The 21,582-nt window shown below is 41.9% G+C and overlaps 1 protein-coding gene across 4 annotated transcripts; it reads left to right on the top strand.

The window, feature by feature from the left end:
• The first annotated feature begins 1,092 nt into the window (after positions 1 to 1,092).
• PHF10 (PHD finger protein 10) lies at positions 1,093 to 21,256 on the top strand. 4 transcript variants are annotated; one of them, XM_067701511.1, is made up of 12 exons: positions 1,093 to 1,111; positions 5,300 to 5,404; positions 7,875 to 8,007; positions 8,626 to 8,709; positions 9,600 to 9,733; positions 9,824 to 9,973; positions 10,582 to 10,691; positions 12,717 to 12,870; positions 14,738 to 14,893; positions 19,408 to 19,516; positions 19,782 to 19,970; positions 21,063 to 21,256. In XM_067701511.1, exons 2-12 carry the CDS (start codon positions 5,354 to 5,356, stop codon positions 21,146 to 21,148), a joined length of 1,356 nt encoding a protein of 451 aa, XP_067557612.1. In that variant the 5' UTR covers positions 1,093 to 1,111; positions 5,300 to 5,353; the 3' UTR covers positions 21,149 to 21,256. The 4 variants fall into 4 exon arrangements, with proteins under 4 accessions (XP_067557612.1, XP_067557609.1, XP_067557608.1 ...); XM_067701508.1 differs by lacking the exon at positions 1,093 to 1,111 and adding an exon at positions 2,250 to 2,394 and having other exon boundaries at positions 5,300 to 5,406; positions 7,883 to 8,007; XM_067701507.1 differs by lacking the exon at positions 1,093 to 1,111 and adding an exon at positions 2,250 to 2,394.
• Positions 21,257 to 21,582: the final 326 nt, after the last annotated feature.

Raw genomic sequence — 21,582 nt, forward strand, 5'->3', positions numbered from 1 at the left:
GTCAACTTTAACACATTTCTGGCACCACTGTCATCTTTTTTTTTTTTTTTAACATCTTTATTGGAGTATAATTGCTTTACAATGGTGTGTTAGTTTTTGCTTTATAACAAAGTGAATCAGTTATACATATACATATGTTCCCATATCTCTTCCCTCTTGCGTCTCCCCCCTCCCTATCCCACCCCTCTAGGTGGTCACAAAGCACCGAGCTCATCTCCCTGTGCTATGCGGCTGCTTCCCACTAGCTATCTATTTTACGTTTGGTAGTGAATATATGTCCATGCCACTCTCTCACTTTGTCACAACTTACCCTTCCCCCTCCCCATATCCTCAAGTCCATTCTCGAGTAGGTCTGTGTCTTTATTCCCGTCTTACTCCTAGGTTCTTCATTACATTTTTTTTCTTAAATTCCATATATATGTGTTAACATACGGTATTTGTGTTTCTCTTTCTGACTTACTTCACTCTGTATGACAGACTCTAGGTCCATCCACCCCATTACAAATAGCTCAATTTCGTTTCTTTTTATGGCTGAGTAATATTCCATTGTATATATGTGCCACATCTTCTTTATCCATTCATCTGATGATGGATACTTAGGTTGTTTCCATCTCCGGGCTATTGTAAATAGAGCTGCAATGAACATTGTGGTACATGACTCTTTTTGAATTATGGTTTTCTCAGGGTATATGCCCAGTAGTGGGATTGCTGGGTCATATACCATTGTCATCTTAACACAGCTGTCTCTCGTGTTCTTTTAAGGTTCAGTTACTTTGTTTTTTTCTTTTAATTTTTGGTGAAGTCCAAAAGTGACCAGGTGAAGCCTAAGAACTCGGATTAATAATAAATTCAGTTCAAATAAAATAGGTCTCTTTCTTGGTGACTTTTATGGGTCTACCATTGTACGCACTTTACAACAACCCTGAAGATTCAATAAATGATCGGCTAGGCTATGCAGCCAGAAAAAGCGAGGCAGAATCCAACGGAGGCCAGTATACTCCCCAAATGTTCCGCTGCGGAAGCGCTGTCCTCCCTCTCCGCAGGCTCGCTCTCCCGTCTTGGGTGGGAGCTGCTGCAGCAGCTACATCCCAACGAAGTCGAACGTGAACTTGTAAGTTTTATGATTTCCGCACGCACTGAGGTGAATGTGGATAAACTTTTCAAATGAAAGCAAGCTGAGGATGTCTTTGGAAAGTACACATTCCATGGCAGGTGGTTCAGGAGCCCCAGACAGCTCGAGGCCGCGAGCAGAGAACAAAGGCGGACGACGGGCAGCGACTGGGAACCGGGAACACCGGGAGATGAGGCAGGGCCCCCACAGTCCACCGCGACGAGGCCCCCGGGAAGGGGGGTTGGGGAGGGACCCCCGGTAGGGAGAGGACGCCCGGAAGGGAGAGGACCCCCACGAGGAAGAGGATGGGGGTGAAGACTCCGGAAGGAGGAGGAGGAGGAGGGGGCGGGGCGGCGAGGACCCCGGGAGGGAGGGGAGGGCAGAGGCGGGAGAGGGACCCCTGTAGGGAGAAGAAGGGGGCGGGGACCCTCAGAAAGGAGGAGGAGGGGGAGGGGAGGGGAGGGAGGGGAGGGAGGGGAGGGGAGGGAGGGGAGGGAGGGGAGGGAGGGGAGGGAAGCCCCGGGAGGGAGGGGGTGGGGACAGGGTCGCGGACACCTGGGAGGGAGGGGCGGGGAGGGACCCTCGGGATGGAGGAGGAGGGGGAGGGGCGGGAAGCCCCGGGCGCGGCGAGGTGGGAGGAGAGGGCTGACGTGTGAGGGGCTGGGCCGGGGGCGGCGGGCAGGGGGCGGCGGCGAGCGCGCCCAGGGTGGCGGGCCGGGGCGGGGCTGGGGGCCGAGGGGAGCGGCGGGAGGTGGGGCCGCGGAGCGCGCCGGGCTGCGGCGGCCGGTAGGCGGGGTAGCGGCGGGCTAGGGCCGCGCGGTGCCGAAGGCAGCGGCCGGGGGGCGGCGGCGGCGGCAGCGGGCGCGGCGGGCGGCGGCGGCGGCGGCGGCGGCCGAGGCAGCAGAGGGCCCAGCGGGCGCGCACGGCGGCGGGCTCGGCGGGCGGCGTCCTCGGCGGCGGCGGCGGCGGCGGCGGCGGGCGGCGCGCTGGCGGCGGCCATGGCGGTGGCGGCGGCGCTGGCGGGCCGCGGGGCGCGTGGAGGCAGGGGCCGGCCCCCGGGCGGCGGGCGGGCGGAGGGGGCGGGGCCCGGGCGGCGGGCGGCCCGCGCTGCGGCAGCGGCGGCGGCGGCGGCGGCAGCGGCGGCCGGGACGAGGCGGCGGAGGCGGCGGAGGCGGCGGCGCGGGGCGCTCGGGCTGATGGCGGCGGCGGGCGGCCCCGGGGCTGCGCTGTCCCCGCGGCCGTGCGACAGCGACCCGGCCACCCCCGGAGCGCAGTCCCCGAAGGTGAGGAGCGGCGGACCGGCGGCGGCGCCTCGGGCCCGGGGGCCTGGGGGCGGCCTCGGGCCGGGGGCGGGGGTGGCGGCCGTGAGGAGGCCGTGAGGGGGCGGCGGGGACCCGGCGTCGGGCTGGCCCGTCCGGCCCACCGAGCCCTGGCACAGTCGCGGAGCCCCGCGCGGTCCGGGGGCGAGTCGGCCTCGGTCCGAAGTCTTTTTGGCGGTTTCTGCGCCGAAGGAGCTTCTGAGCACGTCCCCCGGGGACTTTCTGCTCCGCGTAGAAATAAAACTTTCCTCAGAAACGGAGAGAGTTTTCTTCACGTTAGTCTGGGATGCTGTATTTTTAAAAGCTCCTTCATTTGAGGAGTATCTTTCTGAAATATTTGAGCTCTTCCTAAAAAACAGAAATGTGTTCCAGTGGAAAAACAAGCCAGCCAGTTAATGAACTTGGTTTGAGAACAAATAACCGTTCTGTTATTTTCAGGCCGACTTTTTTGTTTTCAAGTTTTGTAGTTTGCACTGTTTTAAGGAAGTAAAACAGACTTAGTGTTTTAAAGTCCGAGAGGAGTGGAGAGGAATCGACATGAGCGGTAGGATGTCGTGCATTAAAACATTTTGTTTTCAAAGTTAGTTTACTAGTTTGTGACAGAAGGTTCCAATGGAGCGATGAGTTGTACAACCCCAGTGTTTCAGTTGTAAGTGAAAAGTTGGAATTGCAACGTGATGGGAACCGGAACCCCGAGGACCCTTGTCTTCGCTGATCCGGGGTCAGCGTTGGCATAGGGACGATTCTTCGGTCCTATGGCGAGGCAGCCCCTGCCAGGAGCCCCTCCTGTGCGGTCCTCTGTGCACGAGGGCCCTCAGGTGCCCCGACTGGTGACAGCGGTGGGTCTCCACGCAGCTGTGCTCGCAGAACCTGAAGCCTGGCCTGCGTGTGGCGGGGCCCCCCGAGTCCAGGCCCAGCTGCAGGAGCGTGTCTGAAGCAAGTGTGGGACCCCCAGAAACGGGTTTAATCCCAAGGTGGGAGCCGCCTGTGACTCTGAAATGCAGATAGCTGATATCGGAGATTTCGGCAGCCTTAAAGCTTAGGACTTCTGGGTCAATATCGAGGTTGCAAGCGACGTTCTTTCAACTTAATTGTATTCCATCGTAATATTAGGAGGTATATATTGCTGTTCACCTTATGTAATAGCACATTTGCCTAGAATTTATAATAGTAAATTCAAACACTACTTGTGAAATTGTGGTTTCAGCTTTTCTGAGGACTTAGCATTTTTAACTTTTTGTCTCTTTTTGAGTGTCTAAATTTTTTAGCCAAGGGAAATGTGCTTCAATGGATATTAAAATCCTTAAAGTGCTCAGAAGCAAGTAAAATATAAATGATACTCGAATGCTTATTGAATATGAAATGTTTCACTTGGGAGAATTACTGTTATGTGTAAGTTTTTGGAGAATGGATTTAGACTGTTCTCCATCTCCTACCTGGTTGCTTTTCTTTATAGGAGTATGCAGAGCTCTTCAATTGAATGCTTATTTTGTAAGAACTGAAGAGGAGAATATTCCCCGTTTTTTGCTATTTGGTAAAGAATCTGAGTAAATTCCTAACAGGTGGAGTTTTTTTTTTTTTTTTTGCGGTACGCGGGCCTCTCACTGTTGTGGCCTCTCCCGTTGCGGAGCACAGGCTCCGGACGCGCAGGCTCAGCAGCCATGGCTCACGGGCCCTGCCGCTCTGCAGCATGTGGGATCTTCCCGGACCGGGGCACGAACCCGCGTCCCCTGCATCGGCAGGCGGACTCTCAACCACTGCGCTGCCAGGGAAGCCCAGGTGGAGCCTTTTAACACTTTATAATCATATCATCATAATCATATTAACTGACTTTTACTGGGCACTTAATTGTTCGCTTGGCCTTGCTCTAAGGGCTTCCCATGTATTAACTCATTTAATCTCTACATTAGCCAAGTATTGGAAGCAGTATTAGGGTCCCAGTTTTACAGATAAGGAGCTGATCACAGAGGATAACCACTCAGCCCGTGAAGGGCAGTGCCCAGTAAGATTCCAGGCAGTCCAGCTTTGGCATGCTTGACCAACATACTTACTACCTCTGTATTCTTAGAACCGTGGTATTTAACAAAATTGTATTGTCTTAGGAAGCTACATTACCTTGATTTTATTTTTTAATCTATTTTTTTAAAGTCTTAACTAATATGCGATTAAATTAATTTCCTGACACTTGATAACATCATTCATTGCCTTAATGAAACGGTCTAACTTAACAGCTCTTCATATTGTCACGTAGTGGAAGATGTTGCTTAAAATTTTTTTTAAGCCTCTCCTTTTTGGGAGGTAGTGTGTGGTGTTATATAGATTGATGACTCTTATTAGGGTATATTTTTGCTAAATTTTTGCAATGTAAGAAAAAAAATTGACAGGATTGATCGTCTGTTTTCAGTCCTTTTGTGTCCCCTTTTCACAGGGATATAAGTACCTAAAGTAGCCAGTTAGAATAGTCCAATAAACCAGCTATAAGTTGAGTTAAACACTACATGATCCGTACATTTTTATCCTAGCTAGGGCAGGAGGATTTGCTTTAATTTCAGAGTATTGCAGCAATTTTATGTGTTTCTCTAAAGCAGGAGGCATTTTAACCTCTTGGTAAGAAAGCAAAAGTAGATTTAGACTTACAAGTTTATTGAAAATTTTCTTACTTTGATTTGTATTGAAGATTAGTTTTTAGTTTTTCCCAGATCTTGCCCATTCCAGATTCTTGTCCCTCATTAATTATAGTAGGACGTTAACATTTGTATAGTCCTTAGAAAGCCTTTAAGTTGAGCCTTCTAGCAAGTCTGGGAGGATACATAATTAATCTTTCCTTATTTATTTGTCTTGTTATCTTTTGAATCTTTTAAATGTTTAGGATGATAATGAAGATAATTCAAATGATGGGACCCAACCATCCAAAAGGAGGCGAATGGGCTCAGGAGATAGCTCTAGGAGCTGTGACACTTCCAGTCAGGATCTTGGGTACTGTCATTTTATTGCTTAATAATGCTTTTTGTGGTACGTGTCTTTTCTCTGCATTAGCTCCCTGCTCCCCATCCCCCAGCCCTGGCAAAGGCAATTATTAAAGATTGTAGAATGTTTTTAATTGTGTTTTACAACGTGACAGCAAAGTTGCTTTTTGCTACTTAGTGCAATTTAAAAAAAAATTTTTTTATTGTGGTAAAATACACTTAAATTCACCATTTTAACTATTTTTAAGTGCATAATTCAGTGGCATAAATTACATTCACAGTGTTGTGTAACCATCACCACCATCCATTTCCAAAACTTTTACATAATAAAATTCCCATTTCGCGTATCCCCAGCCCCTGGCGGCCACCATTCTACTTTCTGTCATTATGAATTTGCCTATTCTGGTTACCTCATGTAAATAGAATCATACAGTGTTTGTCTTTTTGTGTCTGGCTTAATTTGGTTAGCATAATTTCTTCAAAGTTCATTCATGTTGTAGCTTGTGCTAGAATTTCCTTCCTCTTTAAGGCTGAATTATACTCCATTGCTATAAATATACTCTATCTTATGTTCATCTCTTTATCTGGTGATGGACACTGGGTTGTTTCCACATTTTGGCTGGTGTGGATAATGCTGCCTTGAACATTGGTGTATAAATATATTTGTTCAGACTTCTTTGGGTATATACCTAGGAATGGAACAGGTGGGTCACATGGCAATTCTATGTCTAACTTTTTGAGGAGCTGCCAAACTGTTTTCCACGGTGGATGCACCATTTCATATTCCCACCAGCAATGTACAAAGTTTCTGACTTCTTCACATCCTTACCAGCTTGTTGTATTTCCTTTTTTTTTTTTTTTTGATAACAGCCATTCTAAAAGGTGTGAAGTGGAATCTTGATGTGATTTTGATTTGAATTTCCATAATGACCAGTCAAATTGAGCGTCTTTTCATGTGCCATTTGTATATCTTTGGAGAAATGTCTGTCCAAGTTTTCTGCCCATTTTTAAATTGTTTTTTTGTTGTTGTTGTTTAGACATTCTTATCAGATGTATGATTCGCAGATATTTTCTCCCATTCTGTGGGTTGACTTTTCACTCTGTTGATAGTGTCTTGATACACAGAATCTTTAATTTTGCTCAAGTCCAAATTATTTACTCTTTCTTTTGTTGCTCATGCTATGAATCCACTGCTCAGATTTAGCAGTGGATTCATATCTAGAATCCATTGCTAAATCTGAGATCATGAAGATTTACCCCTATGTTTTCTTCAAGAGTTTTCTAGTTTTAGTTCTTACATTTAGGTCGTCCATCCATTTTTTAATTAATTTTTCTGTGTGATATGAGGTAAAGGTTCAATTTCATACTTTTGCATTTGCTTGTCCAAATTCCTAGCACCACTTTTGAGAAAACTGTTCTTTTGCCTGTTACTTTTAATTGGATAGATGCATAACATGGTGTTATATTCTGCCTGTATTATCCACTGATGAAATTCAGAGGTTGCATTGGTCCAGGTCCAGACATCTGTAGTCTTCACTGTTCAGGATTGGGGATTGATCTGCAGTGCACTGGGTATGTGGAGTCTATGTGCTTTATAGTTCAGTTTATTGAGAAATGGGTTTTTAGAGTTCTGCTTTCTCTGCTGTTTGTGACTCACTGAACAGAAGATGGGAAACAGAAGTTGATTACTTTATCCTTTGGGTGCATGAAATAGTGGCTATGGGTGCTAACCCATGAGAAAGAATTGAGAACTGGTATCACTACCCCGATTTGCAAAAGCTAAAAAACGTTGCCTTTGTTCCTGACAGTTGTGAGACTTTGTTCTTTGTGATATGTGGAAAATGTTATGTCCAGTGTACTTTTTTTTAAAAAACATTTATTTATTTTTGGCTGCGTTGGGGCTTTGTTGCTGTGCGTGGGCTTTCTCTAGTTGCAGTGAGTGGGGACTACTCTTTGTTGCGGTGCACGGGCTTCTCATTGCGGTGGCTTCTCTTGTTGCAGAGCATGGACTCTAGGCATGCGGGCTTCAGTAGTTGCAGCATGTGGGCTCAGTAGTTATGGCTCGTGGGCTCTAGAGCACAGGCTCAGTAGTTGTGGCTCATGGGCTTAGTTGTTCCACGGCATGTGGGAAGAGATCTTCCCAGGCTAGGGATCGAACCTGTGTCCCCTGCATTGGCAGGCGGATTCTTATCCACTGTGCCACCAGGGAAGTCCTCCAGTGTACTTTTTTGCTTTGGTATTCCAGATGGTTGTTTCTTTTATCTCTCCCTCTTTTGTAATTTCATTGATGCACATGAAATCATAAGAACTTCTCTGTATTACAAAATCATAGAAGACTGAGAATTTAAATAATTAAAATAGTTTTTCCAAATCCTTAAAACATTCTCAAAACTGTTTAAAAATGAATATCCTTTGAAACAAAAGTGATTCAAGTGTTACAACAGCCACATTTAAGGCATAATACATATCTCTGTGCTCGGCTTTAGCTACTATCCAGCGGAAAATTTGATAGAGTACAAATGGCCGCCTGATGACACAGGAGAGTACTATATGCTTCAGGAGCAAGTCAGTGAATATTTGGGTGTGACCTCCTTTAAACGGAAATATCCAGGTATTAAGTTTTAGTTTATATAACAGGTTAAATCTAGCTTTTAACTAATAGTAATTCTTGTTGATAGGGTGTCAAGTGCTGAGTACTTGAGTACGGATTGTCTATAACGTTTTATATTCGTCTGCTGGCTGATTTTTATTTGCAGCTTTCATTCGTTCAGCATCTCTCTTATGTCTTGTAAACTGACTTACAAGCAAAATGAGGAAGATGAATTTCCTGGAAAAACTTCAGGGAGAAATCATTTTGTAGCCACATGAATGAACTGAGGGCTTTGTTTCTTGACTGTTGCTTCTTGGCCTTAGGGATGGAGGTAGCCACATCAGCTATATCTAAACTTGGAGAGGCTGTGTTTCATCAGCTAGTTTAATACAGTTATTTGTCTTACCTTCTGGCTTTGGATTACTCTGTTTTCAGTTTTATTTTAACTTTCATTTTTTTAATTTGTAAGCTTTTTTGTGTAGTCTTTTAATAATATTTGGAATATGTAACAGGGAATACTTTTTTAAATCCATGAAGATTTTAACTTTAAACATTTTTTAAAGGTTTTTAAGCTTTTAAAAGTTTTACAAATGCAAAAGACTATTTTTGATAGTCTTTTATTCTTTTTTTTTTTTGGAGATTTAGAGCGACGAGATTTGTCTCATAAGGAGAAACTGTACCTGAGAGAGCTGAATGTCATTACAGAAACACAGTGCACTCTAGGTAATGAACATTAATTAGGCGATACCGGATGAGTATTTATTCTCTTTCCCAAAATATTTTACAGAATTAATAAATAGATTGAATTATTTAAATGCTAAGCTGTTAACTTCATTTTTGATTATTGTTAAAATACAAAAGAGAATGATGTTTTATAACTATCATTTTCTAATAACTTTAACAGAAGTGTCAAAGTGTGTGTATGTTTTGTGTGCAAAATTTGTACAGTACTTTTTAAAAGTATTGGTCCTTGTCTCTTAAAAGGCAAATTTTGCTCAATTTTTAGTTATGTATAGTTATCTATCTCCCTGCTTTATTTGTAATTTTCCCTTCATAAATATATTAAGGCAACTTTTTAATATAAAACCATGGGAGTTCATCTCAGCAGTTGGTATAATCTGATACCATGAGTTTCAGAAATTGCCTGTCTGACTTATGTGTGTGTGCTGATGCTTTTGGTGAAATTTGAATTGACTCTATAATATTTCTAGTATATCGAATTTGAAGACTAAGAACTGAAGTATATTGAAAAAGTCTTTTTCTCCTCTAGTGTCCCATGTTGATTGCCAGTGGTTAGTGTGTGTCATTATTTAGCAATTGTTTCTAGTAAAGGGAGATATGTTTATATATAGTATGTAGAATCTTAAAAAAGTTTTGGTTGAAAAATTGATTTATTTGCCTTTGCAACTTTGGTAATCTATTTCTTTTTAATTGTTTGACTTTGTATTATGAGTATTATTTTTTATTATTTTTGAATGTATTAAACTATTTTGCTTTGACTATTGGAAAACTTCTTAAATGTAGAGTAGTTTGAAGGAAAAGCAAATTTTGAAAAGTGGTATGTTCACTTAGCCTTGAAAAAGCTTCCTTACCTTTTCTTTGGTCTGAAACAGGCTTAACAGCATTGCGCAGTGATGAAGTAATTGATTTAATGATAAAAGAATATCCAGCCAAACATGCTGAATATTCTGTCATTCTTCAAGAAAAAGAGCGCCAACGAATTACAGATCACTATAAAGAATATTCTGTAAGTATCTAGGTGACCACCGTGTTGGTTTGGGGGAATGACGTTTTATAAAGTTAGATGTGACTTCCAACTGTAATATTTTTATTTCAGCAAATGCAACAACAGAATACTCAGAAAGTTGAAGCCAGCAAAGTGCCTGAGTACATTAAGAAAGCTGCCAAAAAAGCAGCTGAATTTAACAGCAACTTAAACCGGGAACGTATGGAAGAAAGAAGAGCTTATTTTGACTTACAGACACATGTAGGATCTCTTACATTTATTAATCCCTGAACCTCGCTAATTGCTTCTTACTGTAGGCTACTGAACACCTTTACCGTAATGTTTTGTACCAGCAGTATGTCCTTTTCTTCCCCAGAACCGAAGCTGTCGTTTTTAATGTGCCTGATACTGTTTGCTTCACTTCTCTGCGTGTGTGTGATATGTCTCTTGCTTTTTGGTTGGCATGCTACTGAAGGAGTCTAGTAGCTGTATAGCATCCTTGTGTGTCCCAGGGGTAGGTATAAGAGACTTCCATAGTAGTTCACGTACTTCTCACCCTTACCACATGAGGTTAAAACTTACTATTTCCGTTTCATAGATGAGGACGTTGAGCCCCAGAGGTTTTATAAGTAGCCCTTAAGTGGTGAGCAGACACACTGCCTTTCCTCAGAAATGATGGCCACGGTAAACAGCCAGACGAACTCACTAGAACTAGGAATACCAACCCCCTTAGGTCATAGCTCCTAATGTCTCTTATATTTTTAGCTTTTGGGGGGAGAAATACTGTAGAGAGCAAGAGGGAGCTGTTTTCCTAAAGCCTTGATTCTTCGCATGGAGTCGGGTGTGTCTTTCTCTTTGTGTTAAACCAGGTTATCCAGGTGCCTCAAGGGAAGTACAAAGTGTTGCCGACAGAGAGAACCAAGGTCAGTTCTTACCCGGTGGCCCTCATCCCTGGACAGTTCCAGGAATATTACAAAAGGTACTTAGTGGTTTTTTTTTTTTTTTACCATTAACATCAGTGTTGGTGAGGGACTTCAAAGCCTTGTGTTTGTCTTCTAGAAGTTTTTAGCTCTATAAGCATCACCATAAGATGTATAAGATTTGTATCAGTCTTTTCTATCTTCTATGGTTCTGTGGTGAAGAATGCTCTTTACAGAACTTGAACATCTGCTGACAAAGCCTGGGGTGCCATCTCACTGCCCACCTGTTTGTGTTTCTGTGGACAGGTGCCAGGGGTTCTCCAGACCTCCATCCTTAAAGTATGGTCCATGGCCCATCATTGCTGGTGTCATGTGGAAGCTTATTGGAAATGCAGACTCTCAAGCACGCCCCCGACCTTCTGCCTGGGCGTCTGCATTTTCACAGATGTAGAGGGCGTGAAGGAAGGCACAGAGAGGCTGTGGGGAGGCATGGCCACCTGGGAGCTTCTGCTACCCTGGCCTGCCACTGCTTCCGTTCCTGTAGCAAGAACGCTGCTTGTCTCTCCTTTCCAACCTGGATATAACTGAAAACAGGGCCCACAGCGTCACTTGTGTCAAAATCTCAGCTTTTACTTCATAAAAAACCTTATGCTTTCTAGGATAGCGAATATTCTTTAGACAGTAGTATTTAAAATAGACTATACGTGCTTCCATGGTGGTGCAGTGCTTAAGAATCCGCCTGCCAATGCAGGGGACACGGGTTCGAGCCCTGGTCCGGGGAGATCCCACATGCCGTGGAGCAGCTAAGCCCATGTGCCACAACTACTAACCCTGCACTCTAGAGCCCAAGAACCACAACTACTGAGACCGCGTGCTACAACTACTGAAGCCCACGTGCCTAGAGCCCATGCTCCACAACAAGAGAAGCCACAGCAATGAGAAGCCCGCGCACCTCAACGAAGAGTAGCCCCCCGTTCGCCACAACTAGAGATAGCCCATGCGCAGCAACAAAGACCCGACACAGCCAAAATAAATAAATAAATAAATAAAATTTAAAAAAATAGACTATACAATCACACTATTTGAAAGTCAAACTTAAATCATGGGTCAGCAAATTTTCATTTTCTCACTTTGGGCAAAGCACATTATTGAGTGATAGGCCTGTGTCCCAACCCCTGTGCTTTTTGGTGTGACGTCTTAGGTGAGCAGGATGCTGATCCAGTGTCCTCTCCCTACTGAGGTTCCGAGATCATAGCCGCCACAGGATGGTGCGATCCTGTGGGGATGGCTCGGACGTCATCCGCGGGCCGTGTGCTGATTGACCTGGGGAAGGGGTTGCCGATCCCTAGTTTCAGATAAAAGAGATGATTACATTTGTTAGAATACATGCTTCACAAATTGGTTTAAAATAATTTGTTGCTGGAAATTTTGTTTCTTAAATGGTATCTTGTACCGTGCACCGCCGTGACTTACCTGTGTTAATTTATTTGATGCTCACGTTCACTCTGTGAGGTGGACTTGTTACCATACCTGCTTTACAGGTGAAGCAGCAGCAGTGCACAGGCAGTGAGGACTCAGGAAAGTGGGAGGATGGAGGTGCTCAGGCAGAATTCTGTATTGCCACAGTTTCATCCTTGTCTGCTGACATTTTTTGCGGGGGGAGGGTGTTGAGGGTAAAGGAGAGAGACATAATCTTTTGATAACAAGAATCAAATACACATTTTATACTCTTAGACTGGTGAAAAAATGTTTAGGCTTTTTTTTATTCCTTGCCCCTATTTGAGTACCAAAATGAAAAAAGTATTTATTGCCTCTAATCATTTTTCAAAAGTATTTGTGGTTAATATTAAGGCTATTATCGTAGTTCAAAATTAGTCCATATATATTTAACAATAAAGGAAAACTGGGGACTTCCCTGGTAGTCCAGTGGTTAAGACTCCGAGCTCCCACTGCAGGGGGCACGGGCACGGGCACGGGATGGAACCAGTTCTCTCCCTGGTTGGGGAACTAAGATCCTGCAAGCCGTGTGGCACAGCCAAAAAAAAAAAAAAACGAAAACTGAAAATCCTCTCTCTGAACTGTAGGTACTCGCCAGATGAACTGCGGTATTTGCCATTAAACACAGCGCTTTATGAGCCCCCCCTGGATCCTGAGCTCCCTGCTCTCGATAGCGATGGTGATTCAGATGATGCCGAAGATGGTCGAGGTGATGAGAAACGGAAAAATAAAGGCACTTCGGTGAGAACGTTTATCTTCAGTAGGAGGTGTCTCCTTTTCCTTTGAACTTTTGCTGGTAGCTTTCCTGGAGTGTTAAATTGAACTTGTATCACTACCCTCTTTTTGAAAAAGGACAGTTGCATATAAGTTCCAAAAGCTTCCATCAGGAAAAGTTATTGATTGTGTGTGTTGATACGGACTATCAGTGTGTGGCCTTTGGTAAGTTTTATCCTTAAAGTTACCCCTGTTTGGTTTTCACGAGCAGGTTAGGTGGGGTACTAGACATTGGTTTACAATCTGATGCTTAACCATCTTGGGTTAGGGGGAGCACATTAACTTGTGTTCCTGTTGCTTAATTAATAGTCTTCGGCCTCTTCTAGGATAATGTTAAGGTTACCAGCATGTTGTGCTGTTAGTTAGGTTTTCCTGCATTACTTTTTTTTTGTAGCAAAATGCAATTGCAGGACGGTTGGGAAGTTGACGTGCTCTGTGGACTGAAGGAGAACAAAGAGAACAGTAGTCAGGGGTTTGATTTTCATTTAGCATGGCGTATTAAGCAGCTGGCCGTTTTATATCTTTCTAGCCGACCTGAACGTGGGGTTGTGTTAGCATTAATGGGCACTACACTTTGTCACTAACAGCTTCTAAAACATATTTACTGATACATGTCGCATTAAAGTAAGATGCTCTTCAGATACTAAAGTGACGACACTGCTTTTCTTCCGTCACGTTGGTACAGGGGTGCTGTGTTGTGACGAGGGTGTGATGAAGTTGACACTCTCCTACACTGCTAGTGGGGGTGTTGGTTAATACAGCTTTCTGGGAAAGTGTTTTCACAGTCTGTACCAAGATTTTTAACTTCCATGGAATTTGACTTGGCAAATACACTAATAGAATTTATCCAAAGAACCTGATCAGATGGTAACAAAATTTAAAATCCAATGAAAAAACGTCCATCGGAGTGTTATTTTCTATAGCAGAAATTAGAACTATCATGTCCACAGTGGGTTATATATTACATTTACATGGTAGAAATGCAGTTCCAAGAATATTTAATGATGTGATGAAATGCACATAACACTTAAAAATAGTAAAACGCAGCTTCGTGTTTGTGTTTTAAAAAATGAGGGCACACATGTAGGTAGGATGTGTGTGTGTTAGTGTGTGAATCTGGGTATTTGTACAAACGCGTAACTAGAAAAGAGATACATCACGTTCCCAGGCGTTGTCTCAGGATATTTACCAGGGTGGTTATGGATAACCTGGTCTTTTATAATTTTCATAATTTATATGAATGTAACATTTTTATTCTAATTAGAAAATTTAAAATGAAAAAATGAAGAATTAAGTGATTATTGAACTCCTAAACTTTGAACATGTACAGTATGTCTGATACTGTTGTAAATGCTTGACGATATTGGCCCTCTGCCTCGTTTAACATTAGGAAGTTACAGGTGTGGGCTTGAAGAACTTCTTTAATAACCTTTATTTCTCAGTAAAAATACCCACACTTGGTTAAAGTAGTTTCTTTTTTAAAGAATATTTTTGTGTGAAACAAATATGCTCCCTTGTGACATGGTAAAATGGTGTTGAAGCTGTGTCGTGTAATAATAGCTGAAGTAGATAATTCTGTTACTGTTGACTTAGGTCAGAAAACAAAGTCGATTAAGGTACTTGCTGATATAAATGGAACTAGCTATAATGTAAGATGGATAAATGATTCTTACCATGACTTCTTTCAGTCTCACACTGGAAAATGTTTTCGTAGATGAGAATTATCTTTTTATTTTTGAATTGATGGAACTTTAAAACTTTTCTTGGATATATTCTGTAGTTTTCAAATCTGCATGAGTTCCAAGGAACCTCTGTTTGTGCCTTTGGCTTGCAGGACAGCTCCTCTGGCAACGTGTCTGAGGGGGAAGGCCTTCCTGAAGGCCAGGAGGAGCCTCTGCAGGGAAGACAGAGGTCCAGGGACAAGGCTGCTCCTCCACGAAAAGATGCTTCCAAACGTTCTGTACTGTCCAAGTCAGTTCCTGGGTACAAGGTAGAAGAAAAAAGCCCCTGACTCAGCTTCCTTCCTGACCAGCCTCTCTCCCTGAAATATTTTAACTTTGAATTTCAAAGTCGTGGAGCTCCTGCCTGCTGCACTTCACTAGCTGTTCTTCTGTGGTGTGTGCCCTCTGTCGGCCTCCCTTCCTTTTTGCTTTATCTTCTTGGTGGCTTTTCTATCACTGTGGCTATGGTTCAGCTTCTGTTTTCTGTATATGTACAATTGTTCTTTTAAATAATAACCAGGCAAGTATGGGTTTTTAAGGAGTGGTCTAATAGGCAGAACTTGATACTTGTTCCCTCAGACTAAAAAGCATCATGGTCTGACGCTGAAGGTGCCCTGGTACTGGTGAAGCTGGGCCCGCTGAGCCATGCAGTGGGGAGGGAGCCCCTAGGCCAGGCTGCATTTCTGCAGTGCCTTTCACTAAGAGCCATCTGGGTTCATCTAGGAACTCTTGGGTCCACTCACTGGCCACGTTGAGCTAACCCTCTGGTGGAAAACAGTAAAACTGGTCTACGTTGTGGTGGCTTTCAGCCTAACCTTGGCAGGTAGCCTGTGCAGTTCTGTGACAAGGATTTACACATTATCTAGCAGGTGCTTTGGCTTAGATGCACTTGTTAACTTTTTGATCCGGTTATTCTCAGAGTCAGGTAGCATGCTGTCAGCAATAGGTTTATTTTGATCATTTCCTCCTTCCGTCTGCCCCTTCCCCTTCAGAGGGTCGGGTGAGAGATGAGTAGCCTTATTCATGTATGGGATTTAAGAGGATCATAAAAGGAGTAGAATTAGCTGCAAGTTTTATGTTTTGAGTGGTAACAGTAAAATACCCAGTTTTCAGTCTGGCATGTATCAGTATGCTTGTTATGTGGTTATGAAGGTGTTTTGAAGGAGCATTTTAGAGTAAGTTGATCAGAAAGTTTTGCTGAGCGGAGTTGCTGAACACTTGTGTATGTCAGGTCAGGGTTGTGGTGTATAATCCAGAAGCACGGGTTCAAGTGGGCGCTGGCCAGTGTCCCTTCAGCCTAAGCAGAGCCCTGCTAACAGTCCATTGCCTTTCTTTTCCTGAAGTAAAAAAGCAACTTCACAAATTAGCATATTCCATATTTAATTAGAAAATGCCTAATCAGAAAATGTCATCAGCTTTCAAGTATATATTTTTTCAGCCCAGCTTCATTCAGCAAGGACGGCTGCACTAGGCTGCAGCCATGTGATTTTTGTTCTTGTTTTACATACATAATCTAATTGTTTTAAACTAAAGATTTAAATTAATGCTTAATAATTGAAAGCAAATGAACTCCAGAGATTAAATTTTGGAAAGTTAGCCTGCTGTGTTTGCTAAACAGTGTGCTTCTGGTCCTGGAAGAGCTTGGAATGGGAGTTGCAGCTCAAAGCACACTGTCAGTGTTACATAGACCTTTCCGAAAGTAAGCCTGGATTAATCATGGGTTAAAAAAGAAAAAATACTGAAACAGATGTTTAGAGGCTGAAAATGAAGAACTATTCAATGCTATCATTGATTTAAGGTAGAAGAAATGAATTGATTAACCTAAATTGGTAGTACTCAAGGGAGTCGATACGCAGAATGCACATTTTATAATCTGTGAATATTTTTAGTACCTAAAAATGTTTCAGTTATTTCAAAGTTTGGAACAACCAGTATCTAGACAATACATTAATGTGAACATGTTTATTAAAAGCTACCCTCTCTATGAAAAGTATTAATAAGCCAAGATGTGCCTAAATATTAGGGTACTTTAAGCTGAAGGTCATATATATAAATATGTTTTAAAATATGGGAGTTAAGAAAAATTATAATGTATTTGATGTCTTGCTTAATAAGATTCACTAGTGCTTGCCCTTAATCTTGTAGGACAGTATTGTTTAGGTTACATTAACCTGAAATTGCAGCATAATTATTAGGATTCAGGCCTATGTTAAAAGTATATAATTAAAATCTATACTATATTAATGCTAACATGAAAGTCTCACTATCTTTGGTTGTTTTTCAAGCAGGAAAATAAGTGTATTGTGAGCCTTTTATTTGAGATGCTGAGAACTCTTAGGGAGATTATTTTTTTCTTGTCAGTAGTGAAATTTTGATGTTCTGCTGTTACGAAGTAGGGCTGTCTCCATCAGACATGTATGGAGGGTTCCGTTCATTAACCTTCAGAGAGTTCCATACACTGTTCCCTTCCTCCACACCACTGCAAAGCCCGAGAGACGAGCTTCCCAATCAGCGATTGGTACCCGACGTGTACAGTCCTCGATGTGAGCAGTGTGGCTTCTGAGAGAGCTCGAGAGTGCTTGAGTGAACAAAGTATTTTTTTATATTGAGCTGTGGCATCATCATAGAAAATGCTGCAAAGCTCTGTCTCTCTCTCTGTCTCTCTCCCTCTCCCTCCCTCTCCACCCGTCTCTCCCTCTTTTCATCAAGATGAAGACTATTGGGTAAGAAAAATTTTAAGTGGTTTAACAAAACATTATGATTTTAAGCTTAGAAGTAAACCTAGAATTTTCTTGGTATCCCTTTTATCATAGGTGTTCAATGTATATTTTAATGATTGTAGAACTTGAACTGCTCTAGAATGTGAATGACTAGCTTTGTGTTTTATTCTTTTTGATTTTTTGTAAAGGATCTCCTATGAGGAGTTCTTGATTTAGATTTCAATACTGTGTGGTTACTTCCTTGACTTTACTGAAAAATATTAAAGTACTTAGCATGCCAGTATCTAACTTGAACTATAAGTATTAAATAGGTGTATCTTTTACATTTAGTGCAGGTACCATAACCAAAAGATATCTCTTTTTTTGGTGGATTGAGAGGTAGCTTTCTGCTGTATATTATGGCGGTTACAGATTTGGTCATAACCGAACCAGAATTTGGATCATAGAAGTGCACTTCCTAGCTATTTTTTATTTAGGTATGAGAAAACACAATGAGAACCTTTTATGCTTAGAATGTAGCAGTAACAACAGAGGGTAACTACACTGCAAGACTTAAGAGGTTTGAGCATGTGACACTATCCTTTTGTTGGGGAGCAGGGTATAAAGATATACAGGAGATGTAGAATAGTCAACAGTAAAGTTTTATATGTATGTTTTAACTTCCATGATATTTATTATTTTGTAGAGACATTTGTGATTGTTTAGAGTTATTGTTTTTATAATATTTATGTATAAGGTTGACTTTTTTTAAATAAATAAGCCAAAAATTATTTTTGAATGCCTCTGTCATCTTTTGTAGAGAAAGATAATTAAAAAAATAAAAAAACCCCTAAAGAATTAAGAACAAATTAGGCTGTGCAGGTTTTGAAGGTGGCAGTGAGACATTTCAGAGCTGGAATAATACAGTATGCAAAGTTGGAATTTTGTTTAGGCTCCTCTTTTGTTCAGTAACTTAGGAAAGGGAAACATAAGATGCATTTGGCTGGGTTGTATTAAACAGAAATACAATATTTCTACTTAAAATGCCTTTTCTCCCAGTTTTTATATAAATGAATGAATGAATGAGTGAATGAGTGAGTGAACATGCCCCCGGCCCCCATTTCCTACCTGGCCCCGGCTTGCTCTCCTTTCCTACCACTGCCCCATGTTCACGTGGAGCCAGTGAATATCATGTTACCACGGTCAAGGCTGTGATCTTCCAATGTCCCCTTCCCCTCCCAATTTCAGGTGTAGTGAACCTTCTTCTTTGTTCTTTTCCATGTGTTGCCAAGTGTTTTCTTAAAGCCCAGATGCCTTCATTGGATAGTGCCTGTTTTTAATCTGAAAAATGAATGGTACTTAAAACATAGGGTGTCTGCATACTTTTAAGTGATAATTTCATATTTTGCCTGTCTGAGAACTACTTTTCTCTTTCATGTTTTGTATGTCATAGTGAATGCTTTTTCTCTTAAATATAGGCTCTTTTATTAATGTATTAGATATGCAAAGGGAATAATGACACAACTCGGATTCCGACAAACCTTTTTTGCGCACGATTGTATGCTGAGACATCTTGCAATTAAAAATGTTAAAACATTGATTTTGTAACTTAGATTTTACAGATCTAGTTTTGCAACTTTGGAGAATATCAGGTTTTTTAAACAAAATGAGCATATAAGCTGCTTACAATGGAGTCTTCTCTTTGGGAACAAGCCTAAAACTTCCGTGTAATGGTCACTCAGTACTTGGATTTTTCTCTTTCAGTTAACACTGCAGTTTGACAATGTATTAGTCTTCCCTTCCAGTTCATTATACAGATCTTACTGGGCATGTAGGGAGTGTAGAATGCTATATCTAATCCTAACATGAGATCATGCCATTGACAAAATTTAAAAATGAAATCTAAGGCTTTAGTCGGTAGGCTGTTGTATGTTGAAGGCAGATTCATGTCAGGTTATGTCCTTCAAGAAGGTCCTCATTAGCAAGTTAACCAGAGTAAAGATAAGGCAATACAGTGATAATTCCTTTTGAACCCATAGTAAGTTCTTCTGGCATGAATTTATAGCCCTCTTCTACCCTTCCAGCCAAAGGTCATTCCAAATGCTCTATGTGGAATTTGTCTGAAGGGTAAGGAGTCCAACAAGAAAGGGAAGGCTGAATCACTTATACACTGCTCCCAGTGTGATAACAGTGGTAAGTACTGACATGGCTTCACATTTTAACCACCCTATTTGTTGCTTCGAAAACTAGGATTCTTAGTTGTCAGCTAGACCTGAACCAAAGAGTCATCAAATATATAAAGTCCATGTATTTTTTTCGACTTTGTGTGTTTTCATTCCTCTTTGGCAGTTAAACATTGTAGCCATTCTTGAGACGTCCAAGCAAACTAGCATTTTATTATGCCATATTAAGTTACAAATTCTTGTGTGAAATACAACTAATACTGGTTTTGGTTTAGGCCATCCTTCTTGCCTGGATATGACCATGGAGCTTGTTTCTATGATTAAGACCTACCCATGGCAGTGTATGGAGTGTAAGACTTGCATTATATGTGGACAACCCCACCATGAAGAAGAAATGATGTTCTGTGATGTGTGTGACAGAGGTTATCATACTTTTTGTGTGGGCCTTGGTGCTATTCCATCAGGTAAAGATTAAAAAAGAAGGAATGTTATCTTTGAGTGAAGGGACTCTTCCAGCATTTTTTTTTTTTTTTTTTTGAGGCTGCATAAACACCATAATCACCTGAAGGGCCTGGAGATCCTTTTATTCACAAGAAGTGACCAAAGCTGTGGTCATGTCCACCTGTTTTTCATCCTTAGACAAGCTGACTAAAGGACAAGTGAGATATCAGACTGCCTATAAGTTTTGGAAGTAGAGCTCAGTGTATATAGATTGAGCCAGTGTTCTACTGAAATAGCTAAAGGAGTAGCATCAATTTGTTTCAAAGCCTTGATTTTATAAGTCATTTAGAAACTTAACAAAATGACTGCTATGCCTTTATACATATTAAACCAGATTTTTGTAAATTGAGGCAGCATAACAATTCCAGGTAACTTCAGAATGAACACAGAATCAAAGAATAAATTACAGTAATCGGACTAAAACATTACACACATAATTGTGTAACTTTAGAACTTATTTGCATGGGTGACACTGTCTCATACTTTATAAAATATATGCCTAGGTCTCCTGGGACTTGTTGAGATGCAAGCAACTTAATTATTCAGAGTTGTTCAGTGATTGAGATCAAGTATGTTGTAGAGCTCATCACAATGCCGTCAGATACTTGACACACTTTACAGTGCTGTGTGACTGCAGCACACCAGCACTTGAGAGGATGCCAGGAGCGCACAGCTACCGCTGAGCAGCACAGGCTGAAACTAAGCGAAAGTCAGTAACAGGTTTTATATTGGGATTTGTATGCTTGAACTCTCAGAGTATGATAGCGTTTGAATTTCAGAAAGGACTTTAACTGTTTAAAGGTCCCTACCATTTAGTTCCTCCCATGACCCCTTCCCTCCCCCCGTGCATTTCACAGGGCATTGATGACACTGATTACCTTAAGGGAAGTTTGCATTTTTCTCCTTAAATTAAGGAACTCGTTAGTGCCCGTCCCACCAGAAATCCAGTGAGGATTATCAGTAGCCGTTGCTAAAGAAGGAGAGCTAACTGGGTTTAAAATTCAGTCCTAAAAAGTTAAATTCCATCCTGTATTAACTAACAATTTTTCTCCTAGGTCGCTGGATTTGTGCCTGTTGTCAGCAAGCCCCCCCAACACCCAGGAAGGTGGGCAGAAGGGGGAAGAACAGCAAAGAGGGATAGGTTTTGACCCCAATACTGTAACGTGCATTTAAATGAAGTATTTGGTGCCAGTTTACAACATTCTCATTTTTATGCCAATAAAAGATTTCTGAAACTGTGTGCTTAAAATCTGCAAGTTCATTCATTTTGTTATAAGCTACTCTTACCCTTGAAACCAATTTCAGGCAGAAGAATAGTTCCATCTTCCAAAAGGGCTTTATCTTAGTACTCTGTCTCTTTCCAGAAATTCAGTGGTAATATCATGCAGCTTAATTTGAAATACTTTATTACTCCGTTAGCCTAAAAGTTACTATTATTTTCATGAAATTTTCCTAATCTATAGCCTTTCTTGTCTACCATGGGTAGGTAGCATAGCAAAGTTATTTAATAACGGAAGACTTTTAATAGGAGCCCAAGATGATAAAATTACAAATGACCTGATGAGATTTGGTGCA

This window comes from Pseudorca crassidens, chromosome 13 (assembly GCF_039906515.1).
Source record: "Pseudorca crassidens isolate mPseCra1 chromosome 13, mPseCra1.hap1, whole genome shotgun sequence".
Taxonomy (NCBI): Eukaryota; Metazoa; Chordata; class Mammalia; order Artiodactyla; family Delphinidae; genus Pseudorca; species Pseudorca crassidens.

Coding starts and splice junctions, on each gene's coding strand:
- PHF10 (XM_067701507.1), top strand. CDS start 2,308: ATGGCGGCGGCGGGCGGCCCCGGGGCTGCGCTGTCCCCGCGGCCGTGC. Junction 10,692..12,716: donor TTCCAGGAATATTACAAAAG/GTACTTAGTGGT, acceptor TCTGAACTGTAG/GTACTCGCCAGATGAACTGC. Junction 14,894..19,407: donor AGTCAGTTCCTGGGTACAAG/GTAGAAGAAAAA, acceptor CTACCCTTCCAG/CCAAAGGTCATTCCAAATGC.